Source organism: Achroia grisella, unplaced genomic scaffold (genome assembly GCF_030625045.1).
Source record: "Achroia grisella isolate CSIRO2021 unplaced genomic scaffold, CSIRO_AGI_Agris_v1 utg783, whole genome shotgun sequence".
In the NCBI taxonomy this organism is placed as follows: domain Eukaryota; kingdom Metazoa; phylum Arthropoda; class Insecta; order Lepidoptera; family Pyralidae; genus Achroia; species Achroia grisella.
In genome coordinates, this window is record NW_026713023.1 from 213054 (window position 1) to 237522 (window position 24469).

General features: G+C 33.4%; 2 protein-coding genes across 2 annotated transcripts; both read left to right on the forward strand.

The window, feature by feature from the left end:
- The first annotated feature begins 827 nt into the window (after positions 1-827).
- Positions 828-6263, forward strand: LOC131851435 (pupal cuticle protein 36a-like). Its single transcript, XM_059201933.1, has 4 exons — positions 828-911; positions 2055-2530; positions 4792-4922; positions 5849-6263. Exons 1-4 carry the CDS (start codon positions 903-905, stop codon positions 6208-6210), a joined length of 978 nt encoding a protein of 325 aa, XP_059057916.1. The 5' UTR covers positions 828-902; the 3' UTR covers positions 6211-6263.
- A 6661-nt stretch (positions 6264-12924) lies between these two features.
- Positions 12925-17405, forward strand: LOC131851433 (uncharacterized). The gene is made up of 2 exons (XM_059201931.1): positions 12925-14542; positions 14845-17405. The coding sequence occupies exons 1-2, from the start codon at positions 12925-12927 to the stop codon at positions 17403-17405; spliced, it is 4179 nt and encodes a 1392-aa protein (XP_059057914.1).
- Positions 17406-24469: the final 7064 nt, after the last annotated feature.

Below are 24469 nucleotides of genomic sequence, written 5' to 3' on the forward strand. Positions count from 1 at the left end.
TACTCCTTATTACATCGGCTACCTGCCAAAAATTGTCCCGTTAAAATCGGTCCAGCTATTTCAGAGATTATCTGGAACAAACAGTCAGACAAAAATTGTAAAAAATGTTATTTTGGTTTATATACCATATTTATATTCATATTCATGCGTTGAAAACGGTTATTTCAATATTACAAACATACACTCCAATTTATATTATATGTATAGATTGGATTTTATCAATGTTTCTGACACCGGGGAGTCAACCAGAAATATTCATCGTGATAATTGATTTTAGCAGATTTGTACTCACCTAAACTGGGTTAGTAAACATATGTGACATAGTCCATGATGTTCTAAAATAATAATGTTAATAATATCTCAGGATAACTCATACTGCGTCATCTAGTCCCAAGCTAAGTAGAGCTATGGGTACTAGACAACTGACGTAAATACCTGTAATTACATTGATACACTTTTTTTGTAAATACATAATATAACAGAAAACTTCCAAACCGATATAAACTAAATCATCAATCATGAATACAAATGTTTGGAATCAAACTTGCGACCATAGGAAATAAGGCGATGTGCTAAACCGCGAGACCACTGAGGCTATCAATAAGATAATAAAACAAATAAGTAATACGGAATCATATGCAAAATACAATTTACAATTCCCATTTTTTATTAATTGTTTATTATTGAACATATAACGCATAACCTCGTCCACTACAATTAGACTGGTCCATCTTCGTGAATTATTTTCTGATTAAGCAATACCGAACCACGATTTTTGAACAAGAGCATCTTCATATTAATATAGTTCTGTTACTGATCGCATTAGTATAAATATTGTACTTACTATTGAATGTTATCAGTACATATCAGTCCATCTGTGTAGTTGCTTCTCTATTGAAAACATGAAGCTGGTGAGTGCACAAAGAATAATATAACGATGTGATTAAATTGAGTGATAATGGATTATTTAAGTGGTAAATTGGTCGTTATAAAAGTGTTTCTAATAATTTTATCGATTAATAGTGTAATTCGTAAATTAATAACTCTAATTCTATTCAAGAGCATCGTAGCCTAGAAGATTATAAACCTAAAGTTTAAAAGTCCTGATATATAAAATATTTGGCGTCATTATGATTCGATATTACTGATGTCAAATGTGTAATTGTGTAGTGTCGTTTTAAATTGCTTAGTAACTTTATAACTAATTCATTTGATCAGAATGGTGCCCTAGTTATGTATAAACCCAAGGAATGGTGTTCAAAAGTCCTTATGATAAATTATTTGCTGACAGTAATATTCGATATAACCGATGCCAAATGTGTTGTGTCGTTAAAAATTGGCTAGGAACTTTATAACTCTGATTCATTTGATGAGAATCATGCCCATAATTAGTTATTTATAACCCCAAGGAATGAAATTTAAAATTCCTTATGATAAATTATTTGGTGACAGTAATATTTGATATAACCGATGCCAATTTTGTTGTGTCATTTTAAATTACTTATTAGTTTCTGATGATCTATAATGAACTGATACCAAACTAAATTCGTGAGATCATCGTAGGTTCACTTGTCATATTGGATGCTAATATTACTCAGCAAAATGTCAAGCGTTGTATTGACTCCAACATCAACAGTCGACATAGTAATGCCTCTGACTACGCATCTGAGATTAAAGTCGTGGAGTTATATTCTTTATTAGCTTTTGCCCGCGGCTTCACTCGTGTTAATTTATCCCCTTAGGGGTGGAATTAGAATTGGTGAAAATCCTTTCTTAGGGGATGCCTACGTCATAGTATCTTTATGCATGCAAAGTCTCAGCCCGATCGGTTTAAAATTGACAAAGTTTCATACAAACTTTCATCCCCTATTTTATACCTTTAAGGATAGAATTAATCAAAATCCTTTCTTAGCGGATGCCTACGTCATAATATCAACCTGCATGCCAAATTTCATGGTTTGGGCTATGCGTTGATAGATCGCTATGTCAGACAGTCACCTTTGAGTTATATATAATTAGATATTCAAAACTAAACCTCTAATTTCAAATTTCAGTTCATTCTTCTCAGTGTATGCGCTTGGGCCAGAGCTGCCAAATTAGATAACACCTACCTGCCCCCATCTAATGCCGGCACAGCAGGAGGTTCTGGAAACTTCTTGCAAACACCTACAGGCCCATCAGGGCGCAATCAGTTCAGTAACGGAAATAACGTTAACGGAAACAACTATGGGAGAAATGGCGGAAACGGATATAACCAGAACGGAAATGGATTCAACCAAAACGGCAATGCTGGTCAATATGATAATGGTTTTAATAGTTTCGATAACCGTCCAGAACGCGCTCAGGCTGCTTTCGAGAGAAACGCCGCTATTCTCCGTCAGGACAATTCCAACGATGGAGAAACTTATTCGTATGCTTATGAAACGGAGAATGGTATTTATGCTGAAGAAAATGGCGTAGCCACCAATGGTGTTGAGGCTCAGGGTGGATTCTCTTACACTGGTGATGATGGACAAGTTTACAGCATCAGGTGAGTTAATCACATAAATAAAAACGAATTGTTAAATTTATGTAAACACATAATTTCAGAACGTTTACAAATATTTGACTATTTTTTTTAACTGAGTTTGTAATTGTATTAACATGGTTATTAAAAACGATAAGTATAGGTAATATAGTATTGTAGTATTGTTCAATAGTCAAATAAATACGAAAGTATATCTATCTGTCTGTGGGTAATCTTCATAAAACTAATCGACTGAACAGATTTTAATAAAATTTGACATGAAAATAGATATACTACCCAAAGACATAGGAATCTTTCATAACTAAAAGCAGACAAAATTGCAGGTATTAAATACAATTAGTAGATAATATCTTATATTACTCATCAAACTTCTTTGTTCGATCACTTCAATCTTTATCTTATTTAAGATTGCAAGTAATCTTAATGACCTAATTTTAAATAAGACAATAATTCTGTTTGTTCGTCTCAATAACATCAATTGTTACTGTAATGTGTTTGACATTTAGTTTCAAAACAGATTCAACTTAAATTAGATTACAATCTGAACTGTTACTGTTCAGTTAGTCTAATCTATAGAAACATCTATACGAGTTATATAAATGTGTACGCACAACCAGAATTGACACCCGATCTGTCGAGTCGATTTGTTGGATGTTACGAAATTATTTGGGTTAATCATATAGTAGATATTTCTACGGGTACGAAAACTCATTTTATTTAATTACAAACAAGTTTTCGGGCTAACTAATGGTACGCAGTAATGTTTGCCTATATACTTAACTTGCAGGAAGGACATCATATTTCATGTTTTCACTCATGTGTTGCCAAAGGACTGAGATGTTATACCCTTATCCTATAATTCCTCTGCCTAATTATACCCTACAACTTGACATTTATTATATTTCTCCCAATTTAGATAATATCTTTTTAAATTATAGATTATGTGTTGTTCTGATGTATAAAGCTATATTACTGTAAAGTTTCATAAAAATCCGTTCAGTAATTTTTGCGTGAAAGATTAACAAACATCCATTCATACTCACAAACTTTCGCCTTTGTAATATTAGTGAGATACTATAGGTACCGGCGCCCCCGGGCGCCCCTCCGATCGATCTCCCGTCCAATTCAAACGGGGATCGAAATTACGACGGCCTGAGCCGAAGTTCGAACCCTAGTGGTGCACTCAGACTAAAGTCGTATCCGTTGGCCTTCAGCCGCTCCATAAGTCCTTCCGCGGATTTGGAGTACCATCTGCACTCGCCCCCTAACGTCCGGTGAAGCTGTAAAAGCCAGCTGCAGCCAACAGCATTAGAGTAGTCCGAAAAAAAAAACTATAGGTATACATTTATCATCAAACGGGACGTCACCTACTTTTTAATTCATATGATACATTAAACAAATCGTATATTTTATAAAATACAGCGTGTCTTAAACATCAGCCTAAAGATTAATTAATACGTGAATATAACATAATTTAATCGATTAATTACATGACCCATTAGGAATAAGAAAATGATGTGCCAAGGTTCAATGTGATGTACCTATTCTTCACATGTTAATCACGAGCGAAGTACAGAGTTCAAGTTTTAATAACATTATAAAAAGAAAACCTTGACTAAGTGGAGTATTACAAATACCAGTAAATAATTAGATAGTTCTTAATTTTATGAAGGAAAAACTCACAGAGAGAAGCCCGGCATCTTATATTATAAAAACAATTAACTAAGTAACTAAGTGTAATAGTGCAAATAGCACCAGGTCCTAAACAAAGTTGGACCTAGATTTTGTGCAAAGTGTTTTGTATTTGTATTTATTTGGCATCTTTGTTTCACCTTTTTCTGCTGCAAAACAGCTTACAAAGCAAGCTGTTTGACAGTTTCAGTTAAAGGGTAAGAAATTATAAGATATGGAGGCATAACATCTTAGGCCTCCGGACAAGGCAACGCAACGCTTGGGTAATATTATGAAAACAAAGCATCGGAAATGAAGCTGTATCCTGCACCACTAAACCACCAGGATTGTCAATATAATTACTTAACATTTGTTTAATACATTCATTATTTTTGACAGTCTTGATGGGGATTCCTCGAATGATACAAATATTTGTATACATGAATATGATTGTATCGGTCAGCATGTTTTCATATACATATGTGTTTACAAAAATAAATTTAGTTCTCTAGTACCCATAACATAAGCTCCGCTTAGCTTGGGGCTAGATGGCGCTGCGTGAATTGTTCTAAGATATTATTATTACTCTACAGATATACAGCTGATCAAAACGGATTTGTCCCTCAAGGCGACCATCTCCCCACTCCTCCTCCAATCCCTGAAGAAATTTTGAGGGCTTTGGAGCAGAACGAGCGTGATGAAGCAGCTGGCATCTTTGATGATGGTGAGCATATTATTTATTGTATTTATTATTAAACGAGCAGTTAAATTATGTTAACTAGTTAATTTACTATCTTAGAAAATACTTATATTTAGTAGTTAGGTCAAGTAACTTTAGTAGGACTTTCATTTCAATTAAGTGCTCCTATATTTCACGTCCCGAATCTTATATATAAAATTCTGGTGTCACAGTTTTCGTTCCCATACTCCTCCGAAACGGCTTGACCGATTCTCATGAAATTTTGTGAGCGTATTGAGTAGGTCTGAGAATCGACCAACATCTATTTTTCATCCCCCTAAATGTTAGGGATAGTCCACCCCTAAATTTTTGTTTTTTATTTTAAGGCAAAACAACGTTTGCCGGGACAGCTAATTTCAATATATGAATTTCAATAAAAATATAGCCAATGTGTTATTTTGATATATAATATAAGTTATATTACTGTAAAGTTTCATCAACAGCCGTTCAGTAGGGTTTGCGTGAAAGAGTAATAAACATCCATACTTACAAACTTTCGCGTTTATAATATTGTAATAGTAACTATTAATGTACATTAATGTCTACGGTTCATATTTATTTTTTTATATTTAGGCATATAAAAGACAGCTAGTCATCTATATATGTCCGATTTATTTATTTATTATTATATATATTTATTTATAAATTCAGTGCCAGATAATTAAGTGACAATTAAAAAAAAACTAATGAATATTTGTTCATAATTAACCAAGATTTTGTGTGACAAGAATAAATTACTATTTCAGTATATTACCTTTTGAACCTGTTCGTTATTTCTAGTATCATACTAATTTCATTAATATATATAAACATTCTGTAATCTCATTTTGTCACTATGAGTATTACATACTACAATGTTTACAATAACTACTATATTTGTAATAAATTAATGAATTAAAAATTTTTTACAGGATCCTACAACGAAGCTAAATACGGCAGCGGCGACCAGTACAACGGAAACAATTACAACGGTAATGGAAACAATTACAACGGAAACGGAAACTTCAACAGCGGAAACAACTACAACGGAAACGCGTACAACAACTATCAGGGCGATGAAGACAGCGTGGTCACTACCTCTGCTTTATTCCGTAACAGCGCTAGACAACAAAACAACAACGATAACGTGAGGACGGGTGGCTCTAATGGAAATGGTGTTAACAATGCCTATTTGCCACCTACATCGAGAAACGGAAACAGAAATAACGGAAACGGTTTCGGTACCAGAAATCGTCAGCCCACATTCAACGAACGCGAAGGCTACAGATTCTAATCAATGATTGTTTTATAAATTTATTTGTTTGTATATATTTATCAATAACATGATATGCCTTTTTTTATTTATAGAGCCCTTATAATATTAGTATAAATAAATACCACATAATGACACCAATTTTATGATCCCCAAGATGGGATCTTCTGAAATATTAAGGCAAACACATATCTATGGACCTCGATGGAAAAGTTCAGGTGATATGCAAAGCAAATACATTAATGTACATTAACAGTTACTATTACAATATTATAAACGCGAAAGTTTGTAAGTATGGATGTTTATTACTCTTTCACGCAAACCCTACTGAACAGCTGTTGATGAAACTTTACAGTAATATAACTTATATTATATATCAAAATAACATATTGGCTATATTTTTATTGAAATTCACATATTGAAACTAGCTGTCCCGGTAAATGTTGTTTTGCCTTAAAATAAAAAAACAAATTTAGGGGTGGACTACCACTAACATTTAGGGGGATGAAAAATAGATGTTGGCCGATTCTCAGACCTACTCAATACGCTCACAAAATTTCATGAGAATCGGTCAAGCCGTTTCGGAGGAGTATGGGAACGAAAACTGTGACACGAGAATTTTATATATAAGATATATCGCGGGTGAAACCGCGGCACAGCTAGTTTAAAATAAGACAAAAAAAATCCTAATAAAATGTATATTAAAAATTTAGATAGCCTCGGTGGTGTAGCGGTTAGCATACTGCTTTACTTCCGATGTTCGCAGGTTCGATTCTCATGAAGTATTTGGTATTCGAGAGTTTAATAATTTGTATCGGTTTGGGTGTTTTCTTTGTATGTATATTATATATGTATTTACAAGAAAAGCTCTGTTTAGTTTGAGACAAGAAATGAAATGCCAGGAATATTATTATTAGTGTTATCATAATATTAGTAATATCATATCATAACAGATAACATAATATTGTATATCTATATATATAAATAAATTTGGAGTGTCTGTTTGTAATATTGAAATAACCGTTTTTTTACTACATGCATATGAATATAAATACGGTGCATACACCAAAATATAATTTTATACAATTTTTCTCTGTCTGTCTGTTTGTTCGGGCTTATTTCTGAAAAGGCTGGACCGATTTCGACGGGACTTTTATTGGCAGGTAGCTGATGTAATAAAGCTTCTTTTATTTTAGTAAAATAAAGTTAAATTTCACGCTACAGTGTACAGCTAGTGTATTACATATTTAAAGCTATATGTACACATTTTGCCTTATTTTAAAGTGACGTATTCCATCCACATAAGTGATGCAACTCGCATGACAATAAAACTGATAACTGATATTCATCAGGTTGACCTCCACGCGGTTCCGCTGACCTGACTTCATGCTCATCTTATGATCTTCTACTGGTGCCCCGCCAGCCATTCCATTATCATCCACAAAAGGACTATCCTCTTCCACCCGGGGCTGCACTACAAAATTAAATGTACACCGGCTACATATGGTACCGTCACCTGGACCAGCTGCTGTCGGCACTCTCCATCTAGGCTAGGAGGAGAAACTGTTTATGCATTAATGCACACTTAAACTTAAAAATGTAAAGTAATAATAAAATTATTTAAAAGAGCAACACTCTTGCGATGTGCTTTCTGAATGAGCGGTAGATTAAAAAAATGTAATGACTATTCAAAAGTGCTTCAATGTAAGTTTATTTGAATAAATTGTTTTCTATTCTATTCTATTCTATTAATCTAGGTAACCAGTTAATAAACAATACAAATAATAATAATAAGAATCTCAAGACAATTAACACCATCCACACTAGCGCCATCTAGATCCAAGTTAAGCTAGCTAAACCTTGTTATGGGTACTAAATAACTGACACAAATACATAGATACATTTTTTCGTAAATATATACATATTATACATAGAAAACACCCAGACGGATACAAACAATCATGAATACAAATGTTTGTGCCGTGCAAGGAATCGAATCCGCGACCATCGAAAGTAAGACGGTGTGCTAAACCGCTAGACCACCGAGGCTGTCAAATTAATTTAATATTTATTATTAATATTATAGTGTTATATACAATATAACACCCCCAATTACATTGAGGGTGTTATATATATATAACACCCTCAATGTAATTTGGGGACGTGAAATAAATACATCAGCTGTAAAGATGTACAATAGAGACGGACACGTGAATGCAAATGACTTGAGTGTAAAGACACTTTATTCTTTTATAACGTCAAAAGATTTCATTCATAAATGACTTAAGAGGCAGTCCTTCTCTGCATTGTTACTTTTATTTAATACTAGCTGTTTCCGCGACTGGAATTTACCTTTATTATTCTAAAATAAAAGTAGCCTGAGTTACTCCTTATTACATCAGCTACCTGCCAAAAACAGCCCCATCAAAATCGGTCCAGCCATTTCAGAGATTAGCCGGAACAAACAGACCGACAGACAGACAGACAAAAATTATAAAAAATGTTATTTTGGTATATGTACCGTATATATATTCATATGCATGTAGTAAAAAACGGTTATTTCAATAACAAACAGATACTCCAGTTTTATTTATATGTATAGATAGCGTATGTATAATATAATAAAGAAATTTATATTTCAATTCATAATATTGGTTAATATAATATATAAACTAATATTATAAATTCGAAATACATGTGTCTGTTTATTACATTTTCACGACTAATCTTGCAAAAAATACCAAATTTTAATAGTTCTAACTAAAAGGCGTAAAGATAGATTGTTTGTATGGGAATGGATATCCATTCCCATATATATATCTCATATATCCCATATAATAGATAGTGTATATACACTATCTATTATATAAAAAAACAAATGAAGTCGCACGGAACAGTTATTAGAAATAGCAGAGAGGGTGGACTCACTCACTGAGTTATAGACCGTCTTGTCTCATTCATTAGTTTTGAATTATATTATTGTATGGGCAACAGTTGTATTGTGTAAAAAGTTTCTGTTTGAGACAAATAAAGATTATTATTATTATTATTATTATATTATTATATTTTTAATTTGAAATTAAAAACCAGTTCGGACCTATTTATATGTTTAATCGTATGTATAATTAAAATGAATAAGTTTTTATACTGATTTTTTATTTCTTCTGGATCAGTCTATAATATTAATTTCGGTTTATTGTTATTGTGTCGTAATTAGTATATTTATTACAAACCATGCCTACCCACAACTTCATATGCGCGGAATTTACCTTATTTAATTTAACCTAATTAAAATTAAAAAAAAATAAGAGAAAAGTGGCCTAAATTACTCCTTATAACAATACCTATCTGCGAGTGAAAGTCCTGTAAAATTGGTACATCAGTTTCAGAGACTATCGTCCGTTTAGCAAATACAAACAAACGTATAGACAGAAAAACAAACAAACAAAAAATTTATCAGACGAAAATTTAAAAAATTATTTTCTGATGTAAGTAGCCTTCCTTACATAACAGCTTACATACTTTTATATCCATTTAGTGAAAAGCTGTATTTGAAATTACAAATGGTCACTGTTATTTTATTTATTTGTACCGATAGATATAACAAAATAAATATAATATAATATAAATATAACTATAGAATTATTTTTTATAGTAGATTTTTATATATACAGATTTTACGTGTAATTCTATTAATTATTAGTTTTAATATAAAACTGAAAGTAAACTACCGTTTGTCACCAGACGTTCGTTAAATTATGTCTAATTATTATTCATTAAGTATCATTATCTGCAGAACCTCGTTGACCAACAATTTCTATATTTTATATTTTAATATTATAATAAAAAAACTAGTGAGTACTGTGCCTTAAAACAAGTTCACAGTTCAGGGACCTCAAAAACTAATTACAAAAGACAATGGCGGATGGCGGTCATCTCGAATCGAGACGATACCGAGCCTCGTCGTGTTCCACTCGACCTCTTTTATAATAACAATGAGACGTCGCATCATATATCGATACATCGGCCGAAATATCGATTAGCAGATTAAACAAATATTATTAGGATTTGCTAACAAGTTTGGTATATACATATTTTGACTAGCCATGTCCGCGACTTCGTCTGCATGGAATAGTATTGGATATCATAAAGTTCAATTATCTAGCCCAAAAAAAGCTAAAGGAAAATGTTCCATTATTCGTCAATAATGATGAGTTTCCATACAAACCATTTTCTTTTTTCATTCCATATTTTATTTTAAGGGTAAATTTTACACAAATTTTAAATGTCATATTTATTTATATTTAATCAACAGCCTAAAAAATGAATTTCAAGCTTTCAGATTTAAAAATGACGATACTGCCATACAACTTTATCAACTCGCTTTCCACCCCTTATAATTCGTTTTACACATTAAAAAGTAGTTTATATCATTTCTCAGGGTCTAGATTATCTGTGTTCTAATTTACATTTAAATCGGTTTAGTTTTGGAGTGAAAGAGCGACAGACAGACGGAGTCACTTTCCCATTTGTAATATTGGTAAGGACTGCAGAATATAATACACGTTTATATAACTGATATTATAAATAAACTACAATGAAAATAAATCGCCTCCTATATAAATAATGTATGTAAAGAAAAGGAAACAAAGAGTAGTCATTACAAAATAATTAGTCGTTTGGTAAAGTGTGTTTATGTTTTACAAAATGACTAATCATTTTGTAGAGGAACTGCTTTTTCGGATTACTTATAATATGTGATCTATACGATTTTTGGTGAACGTGTCAGATGATATGTACTGTAAATTCTTCATCATCATCATCGTCATCAGCCCACTACTGTCCATTTCTTCATAACTATTTCTATTTTTTTAAGACATACAGCAAATATTTAGAATGGCTGATCCAAAAGGAATGGAGTTTGAAGGTTGATAAGAATTGATAATCGCTGATCAAGAATTCTAATAATTAATTTGATTTATTTATCGTTATATTAATAAGTGAAACAAAACTTTTATACTCCTTATGAAAATTGAGCGGACGGCGGAGTATAAAATAAATATATATATTTATACACTTCTAATAAAATATGTTATACAAAAGGAGTGTAGAATGATGATATTTTTAAAAAATATGTATAAAATACAAAAAATAAAAAATAAAATAAAAAAACATTACTCACACTACCATGTAGTTGACACACACACACATAGATGTATAGTATCATTACATTGTATAAAATAAAGTCGCTGTCTCTGTCTGTCCGTCCCTATGTATGCTTAAATCTTTAAAACTACGCAACGGATTTTTACACGGTTTTTTTTAATAGATAGAATGATTCAAGAGGAAGCTTTATATGTATCCCCGGGCGAAGACGGGGCGAGTAGCTAGTTTAACAATATAACTTAATGATGTATAAATTTATTTATATGAATTATAGTCGTATTTGGACCATTGGGCGACTAGTAAGATTAAATACTTTAAATAACTCCTGAATATTAAAAAAAATCCAAAACATTGTAGCTAAGAAGATTAATCCGCTTACAAACAAAATAAAACCGTATTATAATCGGTTATATAGATATTACAATTAAGTCTTCTTAATGAGTTATCTATAATTTTAGAAGTTTTCGTTTAATTGGTATGGTACTGAATATGAATCTGAGTTTCTGATTCCAGCTGTAAAGTATGTCACATGTTTGCTTCATAGACGGAGAAGCAGATATAAAAAAATACATATTTTGTATTAATATATTTTTACTTTATTCACATTATTTAAATATTTATCATTACAGGGATGATGAAGGTCGTCCGTGACCTTCATCATCCCTGTAATCCCTGATGAAATTTGTAATAGCATTGAAATATCGGGAGTTCATAAATCCCATTTATGGAATGAGTACAATTGTAAACAATCGTAAAAAAAGTATTTAAACTATGTTTTTATTTTAATAACAATTAAATAACAAATATTAATCTATATTTTAAATATCTGATATAATTTTTAAATGATTAAAAAAGTATAGTGAATCCAATACGAAAAAACAGAATTATTTTAATGTTTGCTATAATCTCAGAAATTACTGAACTCATTTTCAACTGGTTCATTCATTAACAAAGCGATTTCTTAGGAAGATTTACATTACAGGTATTATAGGTTAAGGTTTTGTGTAAATTAATTGAAATACCCGTTTATATGAAAGACTACTGCTTGATGCTTTAGATCTCCATTACTAGGACAAATAGTCCTGTCTTCTTCCTATATTTGTCACCAATTATTACACTGGCGATCACATAAAAATGTCAAGGTTGGATAATTTCCATATCATGATCAATGCCCAACAATACAATGATGAAATAATAAAATAAACACTCTTAATAACTTGTTCAGGCGCTTGACAGCAACAATTAGGGTTTTGTCACGCTGTACGTCCATCTGTCACGTCCACACGTACGCCCAAATAGTCATTAGAGGTTAATTTTAGAGTATAAATAACATTTTTTGATTAGTGAAGACACACATCTCAACTGAATCCTGAGGAGGATACATCGACAAAGATGAAGATGTTTCTGGTGTGTATAGTTATAGTGGCATCAAGTGTAAAGTGCAATAAATATTTGAAGTGATTTCATTAGAGACAAACAAATCAAATAACAGAAAAAAAAACAGTTTTAGCTCTCGTTTAGTGGTTCTTAGTTTGTGTTTGTAAGTGAAAGTGGAAAACAATAGTAATCATGCATTTTCTGTTGCAGTTAATTTTGGCCATAGGCCTTGTGAGTGCGGAGAAATTGGACCGGACTTATTTACCTCCACCGGGTGCAAAATTTTCCGGGGGAAGTCCTGGAGATATTCAGACACCATTGGAATTCCCTAAGGAGACTTACTCGACAACATTGAGACCGCAAAGCTTTGGCGACCGGATCCATCCAGACCAATCAGTAATTGGAATAAGTCATGGATTACCAACAGTACCTCAAGGGGCAGGAATACCCTCAGATTTTGGACATATTGTTTCAACTTCTAAACCGGCATATGACTTACAAAGTTCATACAAATTGCCAACAACGACCACATCTTACGCCTTTTCACAAACTACCACTCACCCTCCTGTGGAAGGCTTAGAAAATACAGTTGGTCCATTCGGTCTTGTAACTTCTGGGTTTCCAACAACACCTTTTCCTGACTTCCCAACTACTGCATCTCGTCTATTTACGGTACCTCATTCACAACAAGGAGAGCAAGTTATTCCAGGATATCAATCATCCGAGAATATTCCACAACCTGGTCAAGTTCCAACCCTTAATGGTAATTTACAATACACAGGCTCAGTATCTCCATCTCTAATGCCTGTTGGACAATCCAATATTGGACTAAACCGCCCTGGCTATTCTGTAGGTCAGCGTAATCAATACCAACAGGCGCAACAACCTAATGTTAATATTCTTCCTGGATCTAATGTGCAAGTACCCGGATCAGTATCTCAATTACCTAATTCAGAAGTTCAAAACTCTAATCAGTATCAAGAATTTTCAACAAGAGTTCCGAATATTGGTCAACCTGGTTATCAATCCACTATTCCAACTGCCACGTCGCCTGGAACTACTTATGGTAATAATATTAATACTGTTCAAGGTCAAATTGTACCTGGCAGAAATATTCCACAACCGAATTTGACTATTGACAAACAAACAATAACAGGTGAAAGTGATTTATCTAGACCTGGCACACAATTAATTCAGCGACCTGGACAACAGCAATACCAAGGTTATACAGAAGGAAGTTTCCCATCAGGACAAGATTTGAATAGTGGTAGTGGAAAACCTGGGTTTACAGACGGAAGTTTACAACAAAATATATATACACCTACTTCTACAGTCTCTTCAGTTAGTCAGGTATCTGATTTTTCCAGTACACCCGGTTTCCAAACAGGAAGTTCAACGTTACCAGATGGATCCCTATTTTCAGAAACTCCAACAGGTATTAATCGCGGAATCATTCCAACTGCGTCAGTTAATCGTCCGGAAAGACCACAAGCAGAATCCGATAGAAACGCTATTATTCTTAATTATGATAATACTTTAACACCAGAAGGGGAATTTGCATACAGTTTTGATACTTCAAACGGCATTCATGCAGAGGAGAATGGAACATCAGTAGATGGTGTAAAAGCCAAAGGTGGATATTCCTATATTGGTGATGATGGAAAGCTATACAGTATCGTATACTCAGCCGATGAAAATGGTTTTCAACCCCATGGAGATCATTTACCAACACCTCCACCAGTACCTGAAGCTATCCAAAAAGTTATAGAACAAGCTTACAGAAATAAAGAAGCTGGAATAATCGATGATGGTAAGTACTTAAATTGTATTGAAACTAAAATATAACCGAATATTTTCATTATGTCAATTAATGAATCTTGTAATAGGTCATCAAAAGTCAGTTCATTGTAATTTAGGTTAATGCTAGAAAACATCAACAATTACCTATTTTATTTATTCAAATCATTATACTTATTGATTTTATACGTTGCGGTATATGATTTTTGTATTGTACGTATATCTATAATTGTGCTGTATCTATAATTATCGCAACATATAAAACACTTCCTGTACACCATATACCACAATATTCAAATATTGTTTATTTTTCAGGAACTTACGATGAAGACAAATATGGACATAATAAATATCAAGGTATTATGAATCGCCCTTACCGTCCTTATGGAATGAATAAAAATATTAACAAAGTTGGAAATGTAGAAAATTTAGATATAAATCGTTACAAAGATGATGGCGAAATAACCTCAATTGAAAGCGAAGATAAATACAGTCCTAGTGCCGAAGAATTTAGTGAAGATTCAAAAGCCGTTAATGTAGGCGACAGACGTCGGCCTGGCAGTATGACGTCCTCTAGACGTCCGGTAACCCACTTAACAGCAGAGAAAGGCGATGTAGGTAATCAACAAGTATATGAAAATTTACCTGAAAATGAATATAACCATCGGAGACCAATTGACACAATTCCCCAACGGCGACCTGCAAATCGTATCCCAGAAAATAGTAAAATTGAGAATTATCAAGACAATAATTTCAATACTAACAAAAAATATCCTACAGGAGAAGTACCTTCAAGACCTTCTTATACGAAACAGCCCATTGATATTGATACATCTGATTATAAGGAAGATTTTGTGGATAATGCAAATAGTCAAATAGATGTTGGAAATATGCCCCTAGGACGTCCATCTAATCAACAATACGGTAATCAGAACTATAATAATGAGAGACGACCAATGACTGAAATTCCATCTAGACAACCAGATAGCCGATTTATGAAAATGTTAAATGTTAATGATAGAGTAAATGAAAATAGTGGACCAGATTACACAAAACAAGGACAGTCACGTCCAATCGAAACAGGAAGGATTAGGACTCAAATGTCTAATAAAGTATACCCCGATTCTGTTAGGTATCCATTAAATCGTCCCAAAAGTGATAAATATGCTGCTTCTCAAGCAGAAGATATTCTAGAGAATGTAGAACAGACTGAAGATTTCGGTGATATTACCACAGATGTTCCTATAGTACGTGGTCGTTTACCTTCAAAAGTACCTAGTGCCGAATACAGTGATTCTGGTGATAATGTTGATAAATCAGTATCACAAAGCCGGTTACCCTACAGGCAAGAATCCATAACTACTAGACCAGAGACTTCAAAACGTCCTGGATTATATAGTAGATATAATCAAACTACAGTTAGTCCACAAACGTCTTCAACATATACACCTGAACCCACGCGTTACAACAAATTTGATGAAAATTACACAACGCGATCTCCAATAACTCAGAATGGAAAACATACAATATTTCAACAGCAGCCTATTGTTACTAACTTACCTTCTAGTCAAAAAGAAACTGGTTATCAGTATCTACCACCACAGAAGAAATTTGAGCAAACTGCAAGTAAATCTCCTCTTCAATTACAAGAAGTAACAAAAACACCTTCCAACTATTACGGAAATAAAGACGGTGAAATAAATATAAAACCCTTTACAACACCCAGCGTGAGTCGTGATGAAATACAAGACAATGACTATGATCACTATCCAGAAGAAGAAGAAGATCACGGTTCATCTGTTATCACTAAACCAAACTTTAAGCCTATTTTAAATCAAAATCAACAAACGTCATTTACTCAGCAAAAATATCAGAATTTAAATAAAAATAATGGTCCAGAATATAACGGGCAAGAAGGAACACCTTACAGAGACGATGGCAATAGAGATACTCAAAATATATATTCAGGACAAACTAATATACAGGCAGGTACTTCCCGTCGTCCTTCTTACCAAGGAACACAAACAACAAGCAGACCACAGCAATTCCGTCCTACAGTAAATGTTGAAACAGTACAAGATATAAGAAAACAAAGGCCTGGCCAAGATAATTACTTTGTTGAAAAATATGCAGACAAACCTAAAGATTCATTTGGATTGACGCCTTCAACTGCCTCAACGCCAATTCAGAATACATTCATTAAGATGACCAGTGCAGGAATTCAAAGACCTGGCCAAAACATCCAGGTAAATGATGCAGAAAGCAGCAAGCGTCCAGGTCAGCAGGAGTATGGATTTACTACTAAAATGCCTTCTCAATATTATTACACTACTGAAGGTAATAAAAATATTCCATCAATCTCGCAGAAAACTACATACCGACCACTGGGAACCACAGCTTCTGAAATAGATAACTATTCCAATACCTCAGATTTTGGAACAACATTGAAACCAGCATCAAAATTACCTGGTAGATTCAGCACTCCTCAAGGCCAACTTCCTAGTACCACCTACAGACCTCCATTTACGTTTACAGAAGGTGTAAATGAACAAGTTGATGATATTACACCTGGTTCGAATAAAGTTAACCAATACAATCAAGGAATTGAAAGCACTTCAACATACAGACCTAATTATGTGGGACAAGATATAGTTTCTAGTAAACCAGTATACCAAAGTTCTGATGATAGAAAAACCACGGAATATAAGCCAGGCGTTGATAGATTTGAGACTCCCGTAAACTTCCCCATAAAAGGAGTTCCATCCACGGCTGCACCATACAGAATTAGGCCAACAACACAAAAGGTCATCGGTGAAGATTTCTCTGGACCCAAACAGGCCCAAAAATTCGATCCGAAGTATGGATATTATTATTGATAGTATCAATGAGTTCTATTTATTCAAATTTAATTTATTATTCGCAAATAAAATGTACAAAAAATAAAGATATGTGACAATTAAGTTTTCTTTTTATTTAATGCTAACGGAGAGTAACCATATAGTATACATATATAGTATCTATATATAATCAGTTATGTTATATAAGTGATTAATCATGCAGTAAATATAATTCATTCCTTCAATTACATCACATTACATCACAGTCGTAGAATATATCATTACTGTTGCTAAGGAACAGTAGAATGGTAGAACCACAGATAATATAATATTACATAGTAGAACAGTATTAATTTTAAATGCGATGCATTGCAATTTGTATCAATGTCCTTAATATGGTCCTTTCTTTTATTACATTTTAAAACACATTAAATTTAAACAACGTACATAATATATTGCAGTCCAAAACTAAACTCCTTTAAAGTTATTATAAATTAACTATAGCACTAGTTACTAAAATTAAGGTTATTCGTTGATAATACATTTTTCTACAGAAGTAAGTTATTCGTATTTTTGATTTTATCTGTCAAAAAAATCAAATCTCTTTCAAATGAAATCAAAATATCTTGTTTATTCACAGACATAATCATTGTTAGAAATAATCTTCTTCATAGACAGTTATGATTAGTTAAATCTACAGTCACTTTTGAATGTAGTTTGAGAAGAACTGATTGGAAACTCTGCTCTGACTCTTTTCAAATGAGATAAATATTATTTTAATTATTAATATTTATTGTTCCACTTCTTCATCTCTTTCATTTGCTTTTCCACTGCATTATCTCTGTTATTAATTATTTATCTGTAATTTTAGTATCGTTTAGAAAAGACATACTAATGGTAGCGAAATTTGGTTTTTATATAGTCCTGGAAAGAAGAATTTACAATCAAATTCCACAGAAATAGAAATAGAAATAATCATTATTCATATAAATTTAATATAAGCACTTTTGAATAGTAAAGTTTTTTGATTCTACCGCTCATTCACAGAAATAAGTCTACGGCTCACAAAGATTACTTACATGACAAATGTGCAAGGTTGTTACTCATGGGACTCATTCATAATGTTTTTTATGGATGATAATGTAATGGTGCACCTGCCTGCGCTAACGGTTTACGCTTACGGGGCACCAGCGGAGGATGATAAGATGAGCATGAGGTTAGGTCAGTTAGCCCATCGTGACAAATTCAACAAGAATTTATCACGATGGTTTCCAGAGAGAACCGCGTGGAGGGCAACCTGACAAAGTGCATTGCTAGCAATGGGGTTATCAATCCACATTACTAACAATTCCCTTCCCCCCACTAAATTACAGTTTAGTATAACAGTACTATTCTTCCTATTGTTAGGACTATGTACCATGACAGATCGCCTTCAGGGGGAAGGGGTATACGATTATTAGTGTACTTTACTAACAATAGTAAAGTGTACTAATAATCCTATTACTAACAATGTACCATGGCAGATTAACCTCCCTACAGTTCTTCTTGGAAATCATCTAGATAAATGCCTAGTGTTTTGTCAGACTATAACAAATATATAAGCGGCTAAATTAACTAACCGGTTTGACCTCATGCTCATCTTATCATTCACCACTGGTGCCACTCCAGCGTAAACCGATAGAGCAAGCGGTTGTATTATTCCAATAACATCCATATTGGGGAGTTTGTCAGTAAACCATCACCCTTATCATTCATTCACTCATTGGAAACCATCGTGATAAATTAATAGTGAATTCACCACGATGTGCTAACTGACCTGACCTCATACTTGTCTTATCATCTTCTACCGGTGATCCGCCAGCGTAAACCGTTAGCGCAGGTGGGTGCACCATTTCATTATCATCCTCTAAAAAAGAATAACATCCATAAAAATAGATCGACTTCCTTGCGGTTGCTCCTAGAAACCATATCCACCTATAGTGCTAATTAAAAAATAGCGACGAATCGCGCGTAACAAGTAATTAATAGGTGTTTACTAGTAACTACCATTTGACATACTAGATGGCGCTACTAGTCTATTGACCATAACTTTCCGCAACAACACTTTTTTAATATTAAAATATACCATATATAAATCTTTAAAACTACGCAACGGATTTTGAAGCAGTTATATTTAATAGAGCGATTCAAGAGGAAGGTTTACATATATAATACATGTACACCCGGGCGAAGTCGGGGCGAGTAGCTAGTAATATATATTTTTAAAATACATTCAGCACCTCTATCTACCACGTCAAATACCAAAAGTAAAATTAACAAAATTAGTAAATTATAACTGGTAATGAAAAATATTAAATTGGAATCTATAAAAGGAAGTATGTAGTAATTAAACGAATAAAATTAAGCATTGAATAAGTACTTTAAAGTTTACGACTAATCTAAACAAAAAATTTAGAAAGCGCCATCTAGTGTTAATTTACAGTAACTTTTGACTCTTTGATTAGCAACCACACACATCGGTTTAGAAGTATAATACTAAGCAACTAACAACATATGGACTCAATAGATGGCGCGCAAATAATGGTGTAGGAACTCTGTAAATAATATTTTAATTACTTCATGGGGTAATGATTAACTACACTGACATACATTCAAAAAGGTCTTAAGTTCAAATCTGGCGAACAGAAAAAAGTGTCAGCTTATTTTTCTGAATGACTAACCGCTGAAGGAAACACCGATAACAAACGCAAAAATTAATCTGAAAGACGGTTGTGGTCTCTTCCATGCTGAATTCCAATATACCCAACGAAATGTGACCAAGTCTTTCGTTTTATGGAAAACGCATTTTCCTTTTACGTGTAATTCTATAACAAAAATATTGAAGAAAAAAAAATTGTCAAACAGTGTCAAACGCTGATTTTAATAGCCTTATCCTAAACAAAGTTTCATTGTGTTTAATTAGTTATTGTAAAAAAATTTCATAGTACCACTTTTTGTATAGAGAGAGGACCCCTCTGACTGATTCAAACGGGTATCAAAATTACGACGGCCTGAGCCGAGGTTCGAATCCCGACTAAAACTGTCGGTGCCCTTCAGCCGCTCTATAAAGCAGATCTGTCACTCGCTATCGTCCGGTGAAACTGTAAAGGACAGTTGCGGTCGATAGCATTAGAGTACATAGTTCGAAAAAAAGGAGAGAGGGCTGAGATAGTGTATATGTATTCGCATACATAAGAGATAAGACATGAATACATATATAAATATCTTCCTCGTATATTTAATATTTTCTCAGGTTTAGGTATTACATCAACTTAAAAACAAGTAACCATCTGCAAGACGCAAATTTCATGATATTTAAATCTAATGAAGAATCTTTTTTTTAAGTCAGTTTATATTATTTATTTTCAGTATATAGTGGATCTATATACTGAACTGGACGGTATGTATAGTGGATCTATATACTGATTATGAAGAACTTTTTTTTTTAAGTCAGTTTATTTTCAATGTATACTTATATAGATGTCTATGTCTAACATCTTGCTCATTCTTCTTGTGAAGAGACAGCATTTCGAATGAGCGGTAGATTGAAAAAAAAATGTGCTGACTATTCAAAAGTGCTTCAATGTAAATTTATTTGAATAAATGATTTTCTATTCTATTCTATTCTATTCTCGCACACTGTATACACGTGCTAAGCAAGATCGGGTCACTGATTCTGTAATATAAGTTCGTTAATTTGATTTTTTTGCACGTTTTTTATAACTTTCATAGAATCCGAGTTAAGCCCTACCTACGAACAAAAAAGTAATCAATATTTTTAGTACAAATGTAGGTATCTCGTATGTTACACGAGCTTGTATTAATAGCAGTTTTTGTTCGTCTGTGTTTTTGTTTGTCCCTAATGGACTCAGGTCAAGGGGTCCATACAGCATCCGGATATTACGTGTCAAAGTCAAGGTTAATCATAGACACCATTAGTTGATCTGACCATTTATCTTGCAAATACTCATAAATTATTAAAAAACTAATTGGTTTCTACGTTTGAGTTTAGCGATGAACACTTTAATTGGTTTGGCGATTTGTTAAATTTTGCAATCCTTAACTAAATATGTCTAAATATATATAACTCAAAGGTGACTGGCATAGTGATCTATCAACGCACAGCCCAAACCACTGGACGGATCGGGCTGAAATTTGGCATGCAGGTAGATGTTATGACGCAGGCATCCGCTAAGAAAGGATTTTGATTAATTCTACCTTCAAGGGGATAAAATAAGGGATGAAAGTTTGAATGAAAATTTGTCAATTTTAAACCGATCGGGCTAAGACTTTGCATGCATAAAGCTACTATGACGTAGGCATCCCCTAAGAATGTTGATAAATTCCACCCCTAAAGGGATAAATTAACGCGAGCGAAGTCGCGGGCAAAAGCTAGTTATAATATAAACTATGAGTTTATTATTCTGTCTACTAAATTACTAGTCCCATTACGATGAAATCTCAGATCATTTGTATAACATATTTTTTATATAAACTGTTATATACCTACTGTATAGTTTTTTATTGTAATTTTTTTTTACACTTTAATGTCTTGATAATCGTTCCTAATATCTCCGTATTTCAAGTCTTCTCTATATTTTATTTCTACCTATATGCGTATAAAATAGATTTACAATATAAATCACCCTAAAAAAAATCTTATCGATTAGACGTGCTTGATGGTCTAGCGGTTTAGCACACCGCTATACTTTGCATGGTTGCAGGTTCGATTCCTCGCATGGTACCAACATTTGTATTAATGAATATGATTGTCTGGGTGTTCTCTATGTAGATAATGTATGTATTTACAAAAAAAGTTTCTATGTAATTATATTAGTTATCACACAATCTCTGCTTAACTTAGGACTAGATAACATGTGAATTGTCCAGGGTAATTATTATATTATTAGGATTCTACGCAGCTAGGTGAAGCGACGACATACGTAGAGTTGTGGGTAATAATTGGAAGAGAAGGGCTGAAAATCGTGCCCAGTGGCGTGCCTTGGGAGAGGCCTATGTCCAGCAGTGGACTGCAGTGGGCTGATAAGTGGCAGTAATAAATGATGAGCATTTAATCATCATCAACAAAAATATATCGGATATTTAGAAATAGAAATAAAATGCCGTAAAAAATGTTATACATAATAATATGTTATCTGTGGTGACATCAATGTATTGTGAAAATAAGAATTCAGTAATTCCTTCTCACCCTTGACATAAATATACATATATGTTCGCATGTAAGTAAGTTTTGTCCATTAAAATTAAGGACAATTCTAAATTTGAAATCTCAAATTATAAGAAAAACACCACACTTAATCACATATAGAAACTGGCAAATGTGCGTTAGGCTTTTACACCGTGGGTTCAGTTTTATTCATTTTTCAAATTACACTCCACATAAATTGCGTAGCTGTATTTCACGTCTGATCGTCTCGGTTACCTCGAACATAAAGAAGGAAGGCCGTGCCTTGTTCCGGTCCTCTTTACGTCTATTGGTGGCGGCATAATATTGACGTCACCAACTTCACGTGACTTACTATGGTTCGAAATTTGAAATGTAAGTAACAAATTAGTCAACTGAGTGTTCTTTATATCTTGAAGGTAACATGTTATAGATTTTTTTTGTATAACCTACTTATATTGTTATTGACCTAATTAAAATATGAATCTAATAATAACTACCAATTTGTATTGTTTATGTAATAAATATAGAATGTCAAACAACGGTCCACCACTCCCCCTCCCCCCTGCGATCGAACCCCCATCCAATTCAAACGGAGGTCGAAATTACAAATTTTTCGCTGCTGATGCTGTTGGCCGCAGCTGGCCTTTACAGATTCTCCAAGTGAAAGGGGGCGGTCCACGATTATCATTAAAAGATTTATGCTATTATAAATTGTTTTACAATAGTTTACACTGTGTTTACTTGTGTGAAATTTCAAAATAAATAATCTCACACTATGGAGTCTCACAAATGTGAGCTGTTGTCACATTTGTGACGTTGGTCTTGTTTTTCCTAACTATTCTAATGCTGTTGGTCGCAGCTGGACTTTAGTGCAGATGGCATTCCAAACGATAGAGAGGAGGTTCTTCTTAACTCGCTCTCTATCGTTGATGACAGATGGCATTCCGGGGAAGAAATTATGGAGCGGCTGAAGACTGAAAGGAGGTTCTTCTTAACGAATACAAAACGACTAGAGGTCTGACAATCTGCACAAAAATCGATTGCAATCTTTTTCTTGACATAACCGTAAAACATCGGTTTAAAAATTTTTTGTTTTTTGTTTCGTCCTTTTTTGAAATTACAAATTTTAGGCCTCGTGGTCTGTTACTTCCGAGTTTAAAAGGGAATTTATTTGATTTCTTCATAAATAGCGTCGTTTGTCTGTCTTTATTAGAAATATAGCAACGAGTAGATGAACAGTCTCACCATAACGGTTTCAATCAATCAAAATATATTTATTCATGATTATTACAGATTTTTATGATATGTCAAATTTATTGTCAGTTCAGAACGCCTTCGAGCTAAGGAGAATTGACAAGAAACTCAGCTCTTACTCCTTTCCAATGAGCTTGTACATGTTTACAAAAATACAAATTCTAAATAGATGAGAATAGAGTGACCTCCAGCATATGATATGAAATTTTGTCAAAAGCAAATTGTCTGACGTGTGGTCATAACCAGAACAGACTAGTCACCACAAGCAGTACTCTTTCATGAGTATAAAGGGTGAGCCACCCATCATTGCACTCAAATATTAGAGAGAGCACATTGACCCGACCGGTTCCGTTTTACAATTTCGCTACGGAATCCTAATAACGTGAGAGAATAAACATCAATGTCGCAAGGGCACCGTCTGCCGGCCAATTACCTTCCCATTCTCATCTCAAATGTACTAACAAAAAGTTATAAAGTCTATTAAGCAGTTGCTCGGCACACATCTAATGCAATATGGCATCCATTTTGAAAATCACACACACACACACACACATAATTAATTTTTCTACATTATACAAGGTGTGTTTCTTACTCAATATACATAATGCAATGGTTAGAAATT

Coding starts and splice junctions, on each gene's coding strand:
- LOC131851435 (XM_059201933.1), top strand. Junction 2,531..4,791: donor GGACAAGTTTACAGCATCAG/GTGAGTTAATCA, acceptor ATTACTCTACAG/ATATACAGCTGATCAAAACG. Junction 4,923..5,848: donor AGCTGGCATCTTTGATGATG/GTGAGCATATTA, acceptor AATTTTTTACAG/GATCCTACAACGAAGCTAAA.
- LOC131851433 (XM_059201931.1), top strand. CDS start 12,925: ATGCATTTTCTGTTGCAGTTAATTTTGGCCATAGGCCTTGTGAGTGCG. Junction 14,543..14,844: donor AGCTGGAATAATCGATGATG/GTAAGTACTTAA, acceptor TTTATTTTTCAG/GAACTTACGATGAAGACAAA.